This window comes from Acanthisitta chloris, unplaced genomic scaffold (assembly GCF_000695815.1).
Source record: "Acanthisitta chloris isolate BGI_N310 unplaced genomic scaffold, ASM69581v1 scaffold5421, whole genome shotgun sequence".
NCBI lineage: Eukaryota > Metazoa > Chordata > Aves > Passeriformes > Acanthisittidae > Acanthisitta > Acanthisitta chloris.
In genome coordinates this window covers 10,357-25,803 of record NW_008656481.1, presented here as the reverse complement: position 1 = coordinate 25,803, position 15,447 = coordinate 10,357, and the positions used below count along the sequence as shown (strand labels likewise).

At 37.5% G+C, this 15,447-nt stretch overlaps 1 protein-coding gene across 1 annotated transcript in view; it reads right to left on the bottom strand.

The window, feature by feature from the left end:
- Positions 1 to 15,447, bottom strand: part of ELTD1 (EGF, latrophilin and seven transmembrane domain containing 1) — a gene marked incomplete at its 5' end in the record, with an annotated part of 28,586 nt that overhangs the window by 5,582 nt on the left and 7,557 nt on the right. Inside the window, 4 exons of the mRNA XM_009084354.1 lie at positions 11,875 to 11,941; positions 12,036 to 12,256; positions 13,303 to 13,506; positions 14,997 to 15,167. Coding sequence (XP_009082602.1) covers positions 11,875 to 11,941; positions 12,036 to 12,256; positions 13,303 to 13,506; positions 14,997 to 15,167 — 663 coding nt within the window. The remainder of the gene's footprint in view (positions 1 to 11,874; positions 11,942 to 12,035; positions 12,257 to 13,302; positions 13,507 to 14,996; positions 15,168 to 15,447) is intronic.

Sequence of the window (15,447 nt, the reverse complement as noted above, 5' to 3'; positions counted from 1 at the left end):
TGGATCTCCAGATTTTCCTTCCATCTGGGACAAGCCAAGGGCCTTCTGATTGAGAGACACTAAAACATCAAAAAGGTTGCAGCTGCTACTTGCAGCCAAATATTGTTTTATACTTACTTCGGTTGTAATCGTGTGTTTTCATTTTTGTAATTAAAGCACAATCTTCAGATCTTGTTGAATAAACCTTCAATGACATTATAATTAAGGCTGCCTTAAGGTGACAGGCAAGGTGAATGAGAACGAAATGGCAAACATAAGGCATGCTGTCTCCAGAGAGGGAGCAAGTTGGAGCAGAGCAAGATGTGCAGGCAACTGTGAAACTGAGCTCAGGACAGGCATTGCACAAGGCTGGAAAGGGCCAGCTTGGGGATGGCTGCTGCCACACGTGGCTTTGGGGAGAAGTTTCTTGTATAATGAGCAGAGTTACTCTGCAGCTTTGGGCAAACTGAAAGCATGAAATGTTGTGGCATGGCCACAGTTTTATCAAGTGAATAATGATGTTTCAGTGTGACATGGCAAGTTCTTGTGCCTTTGTCTTCAGTGTTATTACATGGCTGAGCAGTCAGTGAAACTACTGCATGTCCTGAGAGGGCTTCTCAGCAAGTCTAATAGGCTAAAGGGGAATTGCATTGATTCCAAGCCCAGAACTGAAGTGGTTTTTTTTCACATTTTATTTATTTAACAAACCACCCCAAACTGCTATTGGGCAAACAATACTACTTCACAGAGGAACCCTCTGACTTTCTCCCTGCCAGCCCAATTCTGTGAGGTGCTCAGCACTGTCTCCTCTGCAATTCAGTGGGAATCATGTTTTACTCATCATGCTCAGGTTCACTATAGGACTAATTTTAATAACCTATTCCTTTTTTTTTTTTTTTTGTAAGTGGTTAATCAAAGACAAGGTCTGATGTAGGAACAGCCTTTCTCACAGCATCTTCAGAGAATCATCCCTTCTTAAAGATATTTGTAAGTGTTTTTAGCTTCTGTAAATTATAGAAATGTTATGGTATAGTTATGAAAAAGTGGAAAACTTCAAATATATTTCTGTAAAATAGACATTGAATAAGAGCAATTATTAGCATCCCATGAAGTAAGTAGATATGGGCAACTAGATTTATGTATCTGTATAACCCTAGGCAGTCTCTAAGGAGCCACAAGTCTGGATGAGCCAGGTTTTATTGTACAGCCATGACTGAGTTTAAAGGTAGGATGATAAGTGTATGGTACATCTCTCTTGGTTAGATCACCTATGCAAAGAGTCAGAAGGATTTTGGACTACGGAGTGACTTCTTGCCCCTTAAAACCAATGGCAGAACTCCTGTTAAATAGCAAAACTCCCATTGCCACACCACCATTGTCAAGGCTTTACCACTACACACCATAGAGAGTGGCAGTCTCAAGAGATTCACGGGCAACGGTGGACGTTGCTGCACATTTCACTCTGAAGATTAGCACTTGCATATATCATGGATGCACACTGTGGTATAGAGCAGGACAGTGAAATTTTCCTGCACGTGTTTTGGGGATCACCACAGTACAGTTCCCATGTTCTGAACTGATGTTGGTGGGTAAGATCTGGTAGCCTCACAAGGAAGGGGTGCAAGTCCTAGGATCAGATTTTACCCACAGCATTGATCTGGATAATTTCCTCTTGTAGGAGAGAAAAAGCAATTGACAATTCGAAGAAATTTCCTGGTGCTTTCCTAATCATATTGTCAACAATAGGGAGGCTTTGCCAAAGGAGTTAGCCTGGGGGCCCCTGTTCAATCAATCATATGTATTTTAGAATAGGATGGGAAAAGCTGTGTGTGGAGTTAACCTACCTCTACCTACAGCTAGGATGGCTCTGGAAATCTGTTTGCAGATTTTCATCCCTCCCTCTGTCTCCCTACTACCATGGCTACCAGAACAGGGTGCTTTTGCACAGGCTTCTGCAAGGAAGGAAAACTGCCCAATGGTGGGCATGGGTGGGCAAGGTACTGCTGCTCTGGCTTCTATTCCTATCAGGTCTGGGACTGCCATAGAAGAGAGAACTGAGGAACATTCTCATCTATTGTCTAGGCAAATTACAAACATCTCTGTTGATTGCTAACTGTGTTTCGAAAACTAAGTAATAATATAAAAATGAGCATGTAGGTCCTAAAATCCTAAATGTTCCAAGCTGTTGGAGTTCTGCTAATAGCACATTGCTTAGCAACTGTTACATTTAAAATAGGTCCTTATTTCCACTGTTAAATGTATGTATTTTACATACTGGAAGAGTAACATATTGTTCTGTCCTCAAGTAAATAAGATGTTAGTGTTTCACACTGCATGATACTCTCTCTGTGTAGGTACAGAATGATAGCTATTTTTAGTTGAGTACTGAATAGTATAAACTACACAAAATTTAATAAAACATGCAAAACATCTGCCTGCAAATAAAAATATTTGCACTCATGTTGAAGAGTTGTAGTTTCTTTCATTATTAATTACAATTAAATTATCAGATACCGAGTGAAGTGATATATCATCATTTTGCCCCATCAAGGTAGCTGACAGCTGTCAAATTTGACAGCTAAGGCATCATTTTTCCTTTTCTCCTCCCTTTCTTTTTTCCAGCAAGACAAAAGAGCACTTGAAAGCTCAGAGAGGAATGCTCCATCTTTTATGGAGGTAGCTCAGTTAGCACCTGGACATTTGGTGAAATGTAACAAATCAGGACAGGGTCAGAAAAAAAATTTTGTCCAGCACATTTTTTGTTGAAAATTGTCAGTTCATTAGCACTAGAAGACATTTACTGTTTGAGACTATGCTTTCACCAGGGCAGGCTTCCTAACTAGGATAGTTTTTTCTGATTAAAACCAGAAAGGACACTCCTGAACAATGAAAATCCCTGTGGACAGAGCATTTATACAGGATGTTGGAGACACAGGGCACAATTTTCTGTTGTATTTAATATTCAGACTAGGCTATGACCCTTAGTTTCTCCAGGCTCTGTACCTGTTGTTCACTGCTACTGCCAGTGCTGGATCTATTCCATGCCATATAAATAATGAAATATTCACTGGAGCAGGGAGACCTGGATTTCCGGCATCCCCCAGTTCCTCATCCAGGATTATCTAAAGACAGTTTTGGTTTTTTAACACTGGTGTAATTGTTTAATATGAGACGGAGTTTTTGAGGCTACTTCCAATACACATTATTTATAGAATGAAAAAGGAATTGGTAATTTCATATGTGATATCCTTGTGTAAAAGATACACCCCAGCCTTTCAAAAGTTATTAAAACATTTCAAATACCAGCCTTTAAAGGCTCTCTAGAGTTACAAAGAAAAGGTATAAGAAAGAGGCAGCTAATTCTAAAGACTCAGACATACTAGTTCTGATTCAGTCTGAGCACTTTACATTCAAACTTCAAAAACGAAACCCCCAAATCATTCCCTTTTCCTTTCTTAGTCTCTGTCTCAATAATTGATGAAACCATCTATATGCTGATGTCAGATCTCACAAAAAAAGAATGAGAAAATTTCTCCTGCTGCTCTCTTAGGCATATACTTGAATTTTTTACATATATCATATTGAATTTGGCTCTTTCAAAATATCTCTGAAGTTCAGAGCAGCTGTATCCGTATCAGTCTGTACAATGACCCTCATTATGAGTGTTTGAATTAATGAGCTTGTGATGGTCTGAATTCTGCCACAGAGAGCAATACATTTCTGTCTTTCTGGCTGTATGGCTTAATGGCTGGGTAAAATGACAACATTCAGTGGGTCATCGTTATTTCAGTCAGGGGAGAACAGAATTAAGCTATTAAAATACAACAGTTTTAGCTTCAAAATGAAAATGTATGCTGTATTAATTGCATAAAATTGGACACAAGCTGGCAGTCAAACAGTCTGGGTTTGTCTCCTGACTGATTTATCTCATTACCATGTCCCCAGTGAATATATCTTTTTGAATGCTTTAAGTATACAACAGCAGTCTTATCTGGGAGTAGAAACTGTAACAAAAACATTAACGAGCCTCCTTTAGGCTATATTTTGGGGAAATATCTTCAATTATACAGGGTTAGAATTTTATGGTTCTAGGATTTTAATTATTTCAGTTGTTTTAAAAGTTAAAACATAGCTAAATGAGTTTATTTCAAACCCTGTCTCAGGAAATACTAATTTTTCACATAGGAATGCTCTTTATATATGAATGCTTCAAAGTTTTCTTTTACATACCCCAAGCTGTAGATTTAGACTCAATTAAGTGTTTCTTTTATATTTTTAGAAAGCTTACAACGAGCTGTAAACAAATGAATAAGTAAATGGGGGGTTTTATGCTTTTCATCAGGTTAAACAGCTTCTCAGACCTGAGAATTCAATGTTATTTCTTACTGGACTGCAAAGCTAAACACATACAGACTTAAATATTTTTATTTACTGTCAGTTCATCAGCCAAGGGCAGGAGGGATGAACCAATAGAGCTGTACCTGACCTCAGCCATAAATATTACTCCAGTTAGGTCCAGTGGTAGGACAGGGGTCTATCTTGCTCAGAGTATAATTAATTACTAAATTTACTCTTCTTCCTTTCCAAGACACTTTTGAGAAGGTGTATTTTCTTGTGAGTTTGTAGTGACATAAATCAGGCTGTTTAATACACTGGTTCAAGGTGCATTGAAGACTTCAGACTGCATGTTACTCCTCTGCTATGGTTTCTTTGCATAAATGGAAACCTTTCTTAGGCTGCATCTGGAGCCTTAAGCAGGAGCCCTGCAGAAAGATTTTTACCTGCCAAAGAGGAGTGAAATTGCTGTATGTTATTTTTTAGCATAACTAGCTTCAGTGAATGGATGAGCTACCTGGAGGGAGGCAGCACTGAGAGCATGACTGAGATGCCAAGTCTGACAACAAGATGTATTTGCCATTTTGGAGGTGTGAATATTTGGCAGAAAAGTGTCTGTTCCTTCCACAGTTTGCCAAATCCTCTAGAGGATTTACACTTTTGCTTTTTCAGAAATATCCATGATTCTGCTGTGGATGTGATTACAAAATCCCATGCTGTGGCTTATTCAAACACACAAAAACTTTTTTCAGTGATCAAGTGAGATTTCCAAGCAGAGTATTCACATGCAATTACTACTGTGAATTTAAATTCATATTTCTAAATGCCTATCAGTGGTGAATCAAAGGGATAGCAGAATACAGGAAGAAAATCTGATTTTAGTGAGAAAATGTGCCATGTCGATGCAGTCATTATGTAATTACTAAGAAAGTCCAAAAGACATTGTCTGTCTATGTAAACTATCTAAAGCAAACCTACAGTGTCCTTTCAATGAACAATTTAGGGTAAACATATGTGTTTGTAGCAATTGTGCTTATGGTAAGGCAACATAAATAATCACCAAGAGGATGTTAAGCAATTAAAAAAACCCAAACTCCAACAAAACCAACTATTTCAGACAGTTGTGTGGCTTTCCTGAAAAAATTCCAATGTGGCTTATTATACATGGATCCATTAAAAGAGTGGGCACAGTTTATCTTCCTAGAAGTGAAGGATAATGCTTGGGACATTAACCTACCCTGAGCTATGGAATGTCTCAGGAAATCTGCACAGCCAGCTGGCACCTGCAGTTGCTCTTCCCCTTCCCCTTGGCATCAACCTGTACTCCCTCACCTGCTGTGTCTGCTTGCTTCACTCTTGGCAACAGAGGACATGCTTGAGTTTCAACCCTAATGTCCTTTCAGTGAATGTGAGGGAGAACTTCATATACTTTTTCTAATAACATTACTAAGCTGATTTTTTACAAACTAAACACTTTTATTTGGAACACCCTTCAAGGATCTTTCAGCTTTATCTGATTGGTTTATTCCTATGTAATAACATAAGATCAAGCAATTTTCATATTGTGGACTAACGGCCACAGCCTCTTTTTCTAAGTATTTCTAGGGAACTTAGAACAATGGCTTTAATGGCAGAGGGAAGGAAGTAAAAAACCTTAATTCATGTGAAAGCCCTGGTCTTGCTGAGAAACTGGATCCTTTGGGTATGGTAACATGGAAGTTATGTCTTAGAGATTTAACTGGATCCTGTCCACTGAACAGGGCAAGTATTTTCTGACTCAGTTATTATTTAACACAGCAGGTATTATTGTTGCTGAACAGCATTGTGGTTTGAACTAATCTGTTTCAAAGAAAGTTGCAGACTCAGTCTTCAGTGCCACTATATAATTAATTATCTCCACTTTATCCACAATGGCATAAGAAATGCAACAGAGACACCTTTAAGTGAAGCCACGGAGGGGCTAATGAAAAGGGGACTATTATTCTTTCATAAAGAATAATAAAGCCATTGCTAGTCCCTTTAGGAAATTTATTTCCACTACAAAGGCAGACTGAGGAAAAACATTGATAGAAAAAAATGTTTAAAACAGCTATTTTCTGAAAACCATACACTAAACAGTACAGAGTATATTTTGCTCATCTATCTAAGAAACATAGCTAGGCATTTATCAGAAATAACCCACTGGAAAAAACCCCACAGAATTTTTCAAAACATAAATATTCATTAAAAAATGTGAGATTTTTTTTTTTTGTGGTGGAAATCAGAGGTCAAACAACTTATTTGATAGTAATTCTTAGAATATAAAAAGATATCAAGAGTAACATGAGCTGCTTCACTGAAGAACAGAGATAATAAAGCAAGGAAGTCCAAAGAAGAAGTGGACTTGATTACACCAGTGTGATGAGACTGACCTCAGAGAGGGGCTGCTTTATTTTTTTTAATTTTTATTTTTAAATGAGAATAATATGCTGTCAGACCATGTTCAATACCGAAACTTGAGAAAATGTAAACTCTTAAATTATTTGAATATTTATCTTTCTATAAGATGCTCAGTTTGAATAGCCTAGGTTAAGTACATGAAATTTGTGAGCACATGAGAAAACAGCACAGTAATGGATTTGCCAGGAATTTTTTCTGCATTGATTGGAGCAGTATTACTAATCCTGAATCAATCTAAATGTACAGAACTGAATAAGTATTAGAGCTGTCCAACAAGATTTGATAAATGCACTATTCCATTAATTTTACCTTTTTTTGTTGAATAAATTATTTGACAAATAATGATAAAATTCATCAAATAAATTATCTGATGAATGTATTTTTTAAGTAATCGACTAGCTCTAATGAATATGCAGGCAGTTCCTTAATGAAAGGCATTACTCTACTGTTAGCCTGCTTTCATCACTCATATGTCACTCTTTTTGTATTTTGCGACTGCAATCTGTATATTTTATTCATTTACCCATTCATTTATACAAGAAAAGTTCAAAACAGTATGTTAATCAATCACTGCAATTCTTAGAATATTTTTGCTTTACAGTTGATTATTCATTACATTTATGAAAAAGGGCTTGGATTTACTGAGGACACCTCTCTCAAGAATTATTCTTGGCTTGTATGTTCCAAGTCAAGTGTACAAGAATGCTCTGAAAATTGCAGGGTTCATTTATAACCCATTTTTATAGTTGTAAACACTACAATTACCAATTGTTTCAAGAAACTGGAGCTTGAAGCCAAGCCAGACACCTTCAAAGTCCCTGAAAACACTCATTAGAGAAGTAAAACAAGGAATAGCGTACAGGAGCCACCTCCTCACTGAACAGCACTAGGATGTTTGGATAAAAGCCACAGAGAGGATTATTTGGATGAGGTTCAATTTTGGAAATGTTCCAACCTCAAAGAGCAAGTCTGTATTTTGTTATTACAGAGGTGATCTCAAGAAATGATACTGATAGATTTATACTGTCAAATAGCAAATTGCACCTGTTAATGTTACAAGTTGTCACACTTCTGAGTCCTGGTTCCTTACAGAAGTATGCCAATTTATTGTGACAGTGGCAGTGGGTACAACAGTCAAGCCTGCATGACTCTGTTGATACTGTGAAGGTGCAAATCATGTTTTTATGGGTGACTTTGAACTGGCTGCACTAAGCTCAGCTGAACAGATTTGATGGGAGAAAGTTGTGGGAGACAGGTATATTAGAAGGATTGGGTATAGCTGCACTTGGAGTAGTAGTGTAGCAGTGATTCTTTTCCAAATTTTCCTTTTAATGGCTTGTAGACTTTCATAACTACCATATTAATCGTCTTTGCCCAACCCTTCCAAATGACATAATTTCTATTGCCAGTTGGTTAACTAATATATAGCTGTTCCTCACAATAGGTACAAGTGGAGGGACTTACGCTGTGTCCACAGAGTTTAAAAGATTGTTTTCAAAACCCCCAGTAATGCAGAATAAAGCCCTTACATAGGTCTGCTCCCACTCAACACAGAGCAAGCTATGATGCCAGAGGTGGGGAAAGCCATGTCAAAATCCTCCACAATGGGAAGGAGTTATTGACTGACATTACACACTCATCAAAACTGCTGCCATGTTACCCTGCCAGCAAATGGTTATTTCCATTCTACACACTTCTTATTACAGGAACATTAGAATTGTAAGAGTGTATTTCAAAAGGAAGGAAAATGTTCTAGGGCTTCTTTTTTATTCTCTCACTCTTTTTTCTTTCTTTTTTTTTTTCTCTCCATTTTTGTACCTTTTATCTCTGGAGTTTATATTTGTCTTTGCCTCAATCAGGCATGGGTTGTGGTATCTGTGAATGTTTGTCCCTTAAAGCTTGAGATAAACTCACTTTTCTATTAAAAAGTTTAAATACTTGTTATAAATAATTTCTCCATACTTGTATGCTTTGATCTAATCTACTGCATAGTTTTAGCTAAAATGGTTGTGGTTCTAAAGATTACAAATATTAGGAAGAATAAATAAGTTGTAGAAATTATCTTCAGCTTGCAGATTGCTTTATAAAGGTTTAAAATGCCCTTTCTTTGCTAAAGAGCACTCCTTTTCATGTACAGTCACCAATCTAATAATAATAATAATTTTTAGATGGGATCAATAAGGCCATTGCTTTGCACTTAAGACTTCTAACAGAACCTTAATATTAATAAGCAAATGCCTTCAGAAGTAGTGTTTCTGCTTAGGCAATCAGAGAACTTAATTTGTACTTCTGATAAACACTTGAGCTCCCTATGCTTCATTATTATTGCAGATTTAAAGTCCAAGAACATGCTTGAAACAATGTGCCCTGAGACAGATAACCCATTGGTACAGAACCGGTTTGGTTCTTCACCATTTACTTACAGTCTCAAAGGCACATTACAGTATAATCCAACCACAAATCTCCTGGGTCCCCATTTACAGAAACTGAAAACACCATTTGGGTACATGGGCATTTGTCCTGACAACGAATTTAATGTTTTTGTGCAAGAATCAGATTTGTGGTGAGTAGCTCTCCAGAGATTTGGTATCCATGCTCTTCAGGCTGTCTTGGAAAACTTGCAAATTCAATGCTATTAGTAGATGAATCTCAGGATTAAAGGTAAGCTTGAAGCTGACAGATTTTTCAGCTTTCAGTATGAGTGTTGCAGTGTCCTATATGGTTATCCCAGAACAAAAATGACATTTTCTTTTCAGAGTTCTTAATTAGTACTTTTCTTTTTCCTTCTTTTTCTTTAATTAGCTGTGGGCAGAATGGAAATATTGGAAAACGTTCAGCTGGTGTAATTAAAAGGACTTCCTGAGTGGCATTACTTTGGAAAGTGTTCAGTGTTTGTCATGATGGCTCTCATGCAGTATGCTCAACAGGAAGACTGGACCATGGAAGCAGAATTACCAACAGCAATGTGCCTTCCACAGAGAAGACATCTAACACCAAATTTATCTTCTAGAATCAGTGTCTATTTCCATAAGGTTTTCCATATTTTCCTTAGACAGTAACCTGTATACAGCATGAGCAAATTACCTAGATCCCTGTACTCTTTGAAACATCCCTCTTGCAGTTCAGGCTCAGGTTTGCCATCACTCCATCAAAACAAACTGTCCAAACCCTCTAAAAAACCTAAAAGCAGCAGAAGTAGCTTGCTGAAAGCAGGTCACCTTTCCTTCTCGGTCTAGTGGTGCATGATTATGAAGAGACAATGATAAAGGTATGTGAATACTGTGAAAACAAGTTAGCACAGTTAACACACAAAAAGGAGCAAAATGACCACAGGGTTTTTGCTGTCCAGCTACAGCTTTTTTGGTGTGGCTTCACTTAGGCAAAGGAGTGAGACAAAAAGAAGAAATTGGTTGTTTGCTATTCTTGTCCATAGGAGGGCTGCATGGGCACACAGTCCTATATCAACTTCTATCACCTCCCTTTTTAATTTGCAGGGATTGCTGGAAGATCTGGAGTGCTCAAAGAATAGCTAGAGGCCTCAGAGTCCTGCTTGCAGGATTTGCTTCTGCAGCCAGTCAGACTTACAGCAAAGCCACTGCAGACCTGCTCTGCCTCTGCACTGTGTTCCTGAGATCCCCATTAGGCACAGCTCAGCTGGAGCTGAAAACAAGGTTCCGGATGCATATACTTGCGGAATTTTGTATGTTTTGATAATGCAGTTTGTTTGTGCTAACCATACAGTGATACATCACTGTGCATAAATCTTCACTTGAAGGCAGATGAGGAACAGGAATGAGAGAAACAACATGCTGCCTCCATGGAAGAAAGAGATAAGGTCCAAAGGGGAAATAGGAAATTGTAAACTTAAAAATTGTAAGAATTTCCTAGTAAAGGATGGTGCCTTCCCATGATTTTGTTTTACCACAGTAACCTGCCAGCCATCAGGGCTATCTGACCCCAGAAGCACTGACCCAAGGGAGGTCACAGTGCTTTGCCTCTCTCAGAACCAGCTCTGCTCACCAGGCGAGTGAGATGCATCACCCTGCAGTTGTATCTGGCAGGTTGTTCCCACCTATCTCCAGTCTGCAGTAGGACTTTGGTGTGGAATTTGACCAGAATGATACCTTTATTAAGATGTGAAATGGTTAATGACTTGAAATAAAACTGTTTTAGTCCCAATGTTTGTGTGTTAGGCTCTGCCACTTCTTTTTTTTTACAAATCCTCACATTATCACCAAATAGCTTAGAAAGCAGCAAAGGGTTATAACAGACTTGACCATAGATGTCACGAGGCCTCACCATTGTACCTTCTCCTCTTAGCTCCAGCTATTGCCAGATCACTGTCAACACAGTCATACACAATAATGCCCCATTACAGCTGGAATGGTTCCTTAAACTTTATAGCACTTAGAAATGCTCCCAAGGCACCAAAAACGTCTCGATTCAGAATTGAACATATAATACCTGCCAAATTTGCAGGTTTGAAACCACTTCCAATAAGAATTAAAAAGGCCCTCTTCACAGCTGAAATAGGGCTATCAATACTTGACTTGTCTGCCCATGTGAAATAGCGGGTTCTTTTCTCTGACGTCGCAATTTAGTTTAAAATAGCTTTGATGATGACAGGGTACATGCGAGTGATAAAACCACAAAGATGACAGTCTAATCTTACAAAGATGACCGATCACTGATAAGAGATTAAGTCACACAACATTTGAAAAACCAGATTATCTGTCTGCTAGGATAGTGTCTGTGTACACCTCCTGCTGAGCCATGCTGAGATGCCAGCTACATATAAAGATGCTTCACCTTAAAACCCAGAAATGCTTCACAGAATTTCTCAAACCATTGGGATAAAAGAAGGAAAGTGAGTAACAAAAAAAACCCACTCTGATCTTATACTGAGGCGTTTTTTTTTTGTCAAAAATTCATTTTTCAGACTAGTAAAGTATTTAGATGTACAGCATATAAATAATTTAAAGGCACTATAAAAAGGTTTAAATTAGTCAATTCTGCCCTATAATTAGCACTCACAGCTATGCTGCCAATGGGTGGGTGATTATTAAACACTTTTTATTATAGGTTTTATGTACTACAATAAAAAATGAAAATTATACTTACAAGAATTATTAGACATGCTGGTCCTATAAAACTCCATATAAAGTTATTCTTAGTGCTGAGCCAACATCTGAAAATTAAACAGCAGAAAATGCCTTGAAATGTGCTATTGTTATTATTGTCTCCTTATGTGTGATGATTTGGACTCAGAAAGAGTGACTTACACTTCCGTGGTGCCATAGTACTTGTATCCCAGTGCAGCAGAGATTCCAACAACTACAGCTGGACTGACATAGCCAAAGACATAGAAATTCTTGTGCAAGAAACCCTTGTTGTAGATGACTCCCACAACTATAAGGTAAAGGTGAATACCTTCAATGCACATCCATGCAAAAGCAGCTAGAAGGAAATAATGGAGTAATCCAGCAGTAATTGAGCAGAAGAGCTAGAAATTCAATCAGAGAAAGCAAGAGTCACAATTCTATTAATATGCCTTTGTTACTATAACATAGCAGTACATGCACAGGAACTGAGTGACTCTACATTGGTGATTCAGCAGCCCAGATGTTATGCTGAATGACAAGAAGGTGGCCTACACCTATGAGCACACTTGTTTAGTCATGTTTTCTGTAGCAACTGGTAAAATAAAGAGACTACATTCAACTTTTAAAATTGGTGCACATCTTCCTGGAAAAACTGTATAAATGATTTGACAAGGCTGATCCTGTAGCTATAGCTGAGTAGTCTATATGCTTCCCTACTTATCTACACAAAGTTCATTTTTATGATTTTGATTATGATTATGATTTTGATAATTAGGCATCACAAGGAATTATTTCAGAAACAACTTTTCTTGTACAAAGTGTTTGTAAAATAATATTTCTCAATCAGTCAATACTGGAGTGCTACCTCAGGGATAGCAGCTCATATTTTTTCAAGTAATTTTAAATCCTATTCAACTACTTATAGTAGGGTTATTTTGATAATTTATGCATTATTTTATTTCCTGAAACTAATCTGAGATGCAAAAATCAACAGACCAGCTTTCTGAGAAGCAAGATGGGCAGGTTGAGACATTATGGATAGGAAGGAAAGTGATCCTCCAGCCAACAGCTCAATACCTTAAATGTCAACTTGAGATCACAGATCTGGTCTGGCTTTTAGGGAAAACTGTCAACCGAGAGTCACTAGTGTGCCTTTGTACAGCATTGTAAGGGATGTGAAAAGTGAAAATGCTAAACACAGAGATCACAGTCTCAGTAAAGGTGGCAAAGTTTAAATGAAGCCCATGGAGGAAAGTCTATATACACCAGCTCAGACGAGGCTCTGCTGCTTTAAACAACCATTTTGTATTTCCTGTTACTGTACTAGGAAGTCAGGGTCACGATTCATACTGATGGTAGGAAACATGGGGAGTAGACAGGAGATTGTATCTTATACTGTATACTTATTTCGCAATATAAAATCAAGAGACAAGTGAAAACTACCCACCTTATTATTGTTCATATTAATTCCAATCAGAAAAATAAGTTCCGCCAGGAAAAGGCTGCAGCAGAGGTTTTTGTGAATTGTCGTTCTAGTGCTTTGAATTTCACTGAAGAACCAGAATGTAAAAATGCACATGGAGAGGCAAATCAAGGAAATAATTATTCCTAGCTGAGTGATTCTTGTAAGAATGTTATAATTTGTAACACCCTGGGGAAAAATTATAATATAATATTTAAAAGAACAGCTTTGTACCTTCTCAAGAAAGACCTTATTCTATTATACAGCTCTTTTCTTCTTTCCTACAAAATATTAATCAAAACTGTTTGTAGAGTTTCACTGGAAATGTACACTTTGGATAATTTAAAAAGTATTGGGCTTTTGTGAGACAGATATAATTCTAGGGGAAATTAGTAATAAACTGTATATATTCTTGCTCTTGCATTTTCTGATATTTCTTAACAAAACTTTTTATTAACATCAGTATCTCCTAATATGATTTTAAAAATCAGATCATTTTAGTGAATGACAAATACACTGGCAGTAGGACATATATTAATATGACATGAACATTTTCTAATATAAAAGGACTTATCACAGCAGTGACTTAGATAAGCAAAATTGAATAACCGTCTTACTGAATTTTCAACATGATCAAAACAAGACTCTGAAATAACAATCACTTCAAACAAATGCTATTCCAGATACATAACATGAACATTCTCCAAAGAAACATAGGGTATTTGAATACTGGATGTGAATATTTCTTTTGCTGCTTGGTATTTGCACAAAGAATCTCTGAAGTACATGACTGTACTTCAGCAAAAGGGTAGTATTCAGCTGACCAGAAAATGTATCTAAGTATTTTTTTCCTAAATAAAGGACCAGAGATTATTCACCTCCCAGCCTTTCTTTTCAAAATAACGATATAAGTACCTGCAACGGTTTTAAATTTGAACTGAAGACTTAGGATGCTATTTAGCAACCAGGAAACAGCCTCTATCAGCATGAAATTCACAGTGTGAGAGAACTGTCTCAATACTGTATATTCATGCTAATATTCTGCTTGCTGTCAGTTCTGATACCTTATAAAGCTGCCTCCTGAGGCAGGACCTGAGCTCCTGCAGATCCCCACTGAGACCCTGGAAATCTATGGAGCTTCTTAATGTAAGTAGGACATAAATTGTCTGGTCATTCTTCCACTTTTGTGCTGGCCATGAGTGTCCATGTTAAATAATCATAAACTTCAAATGGATTATGCTGCTGCAAACTCTCAGGAGAGAATTTAAAGAAGATGGTTAGATGCCAGGGTTAGACAAATGTGTGGCAGTTTTGTGAGAGAGAAATTCAGGGCCATATGGTTACTGACCACCAGTGAATGGCAGATAAATCCCACAGCAGTCTTAAAGTGGGATTTAAAATGAAAAGCAATGCACCAAAAATAAGAACAACAGACTGTATTTGGAACAAGATACTTTGCTGCATCACTGGTCTGTAATACTGCAGAAAGGACATAAGGAAATTCAAACACATATGGGAGGAATTTTGTTTGCTCTGTGCACAATAAATTGTGTGTTTGCTGAACACAAACAAGAGATAATCTAAAGGGGGAAAGTATGTATGTTGCACTAAAATTAAAACGTAAGGAATGAAAACAGGAAAAAGTATCAGGTAAAACACTAAATTAAAACAGCACTTACAACAGAGCCACCTGAGGACATCAACACAGCAAAATGAGTCAGATGATTACATTTGCATGAGATATGAGTGGAGTTGGAATGTGTCAGCTCACAGCCTTCTGTAGCCCAGTTGCCATTCATTGTGTCTGCTGAGTAGTTCCAAAATGCACATTTAATGTCTTTATCTGCAGTCTGGAACAGAAACAAGATGTTTTACTGATGGCAAAAGGCAAGATATTTCCCATCAAGAGACCTTTCCTATGCAAGCCAGTGCAATTCATTAAAAATTGCTTGTTACCATTGGAAGGCTGGGAAACAAAAAGCACGTTCTGCAAGGCCTATTCCAAGCAATAAAAACATGGCTGGGGATGGAAGCATTTCATTTGCACAGCTGAAACACCACCAAACATGTAGTCTAATCAGATTACTGAACCATTCTGGCACTTGTAAAGGTGTTAGAATTTTTACCTAC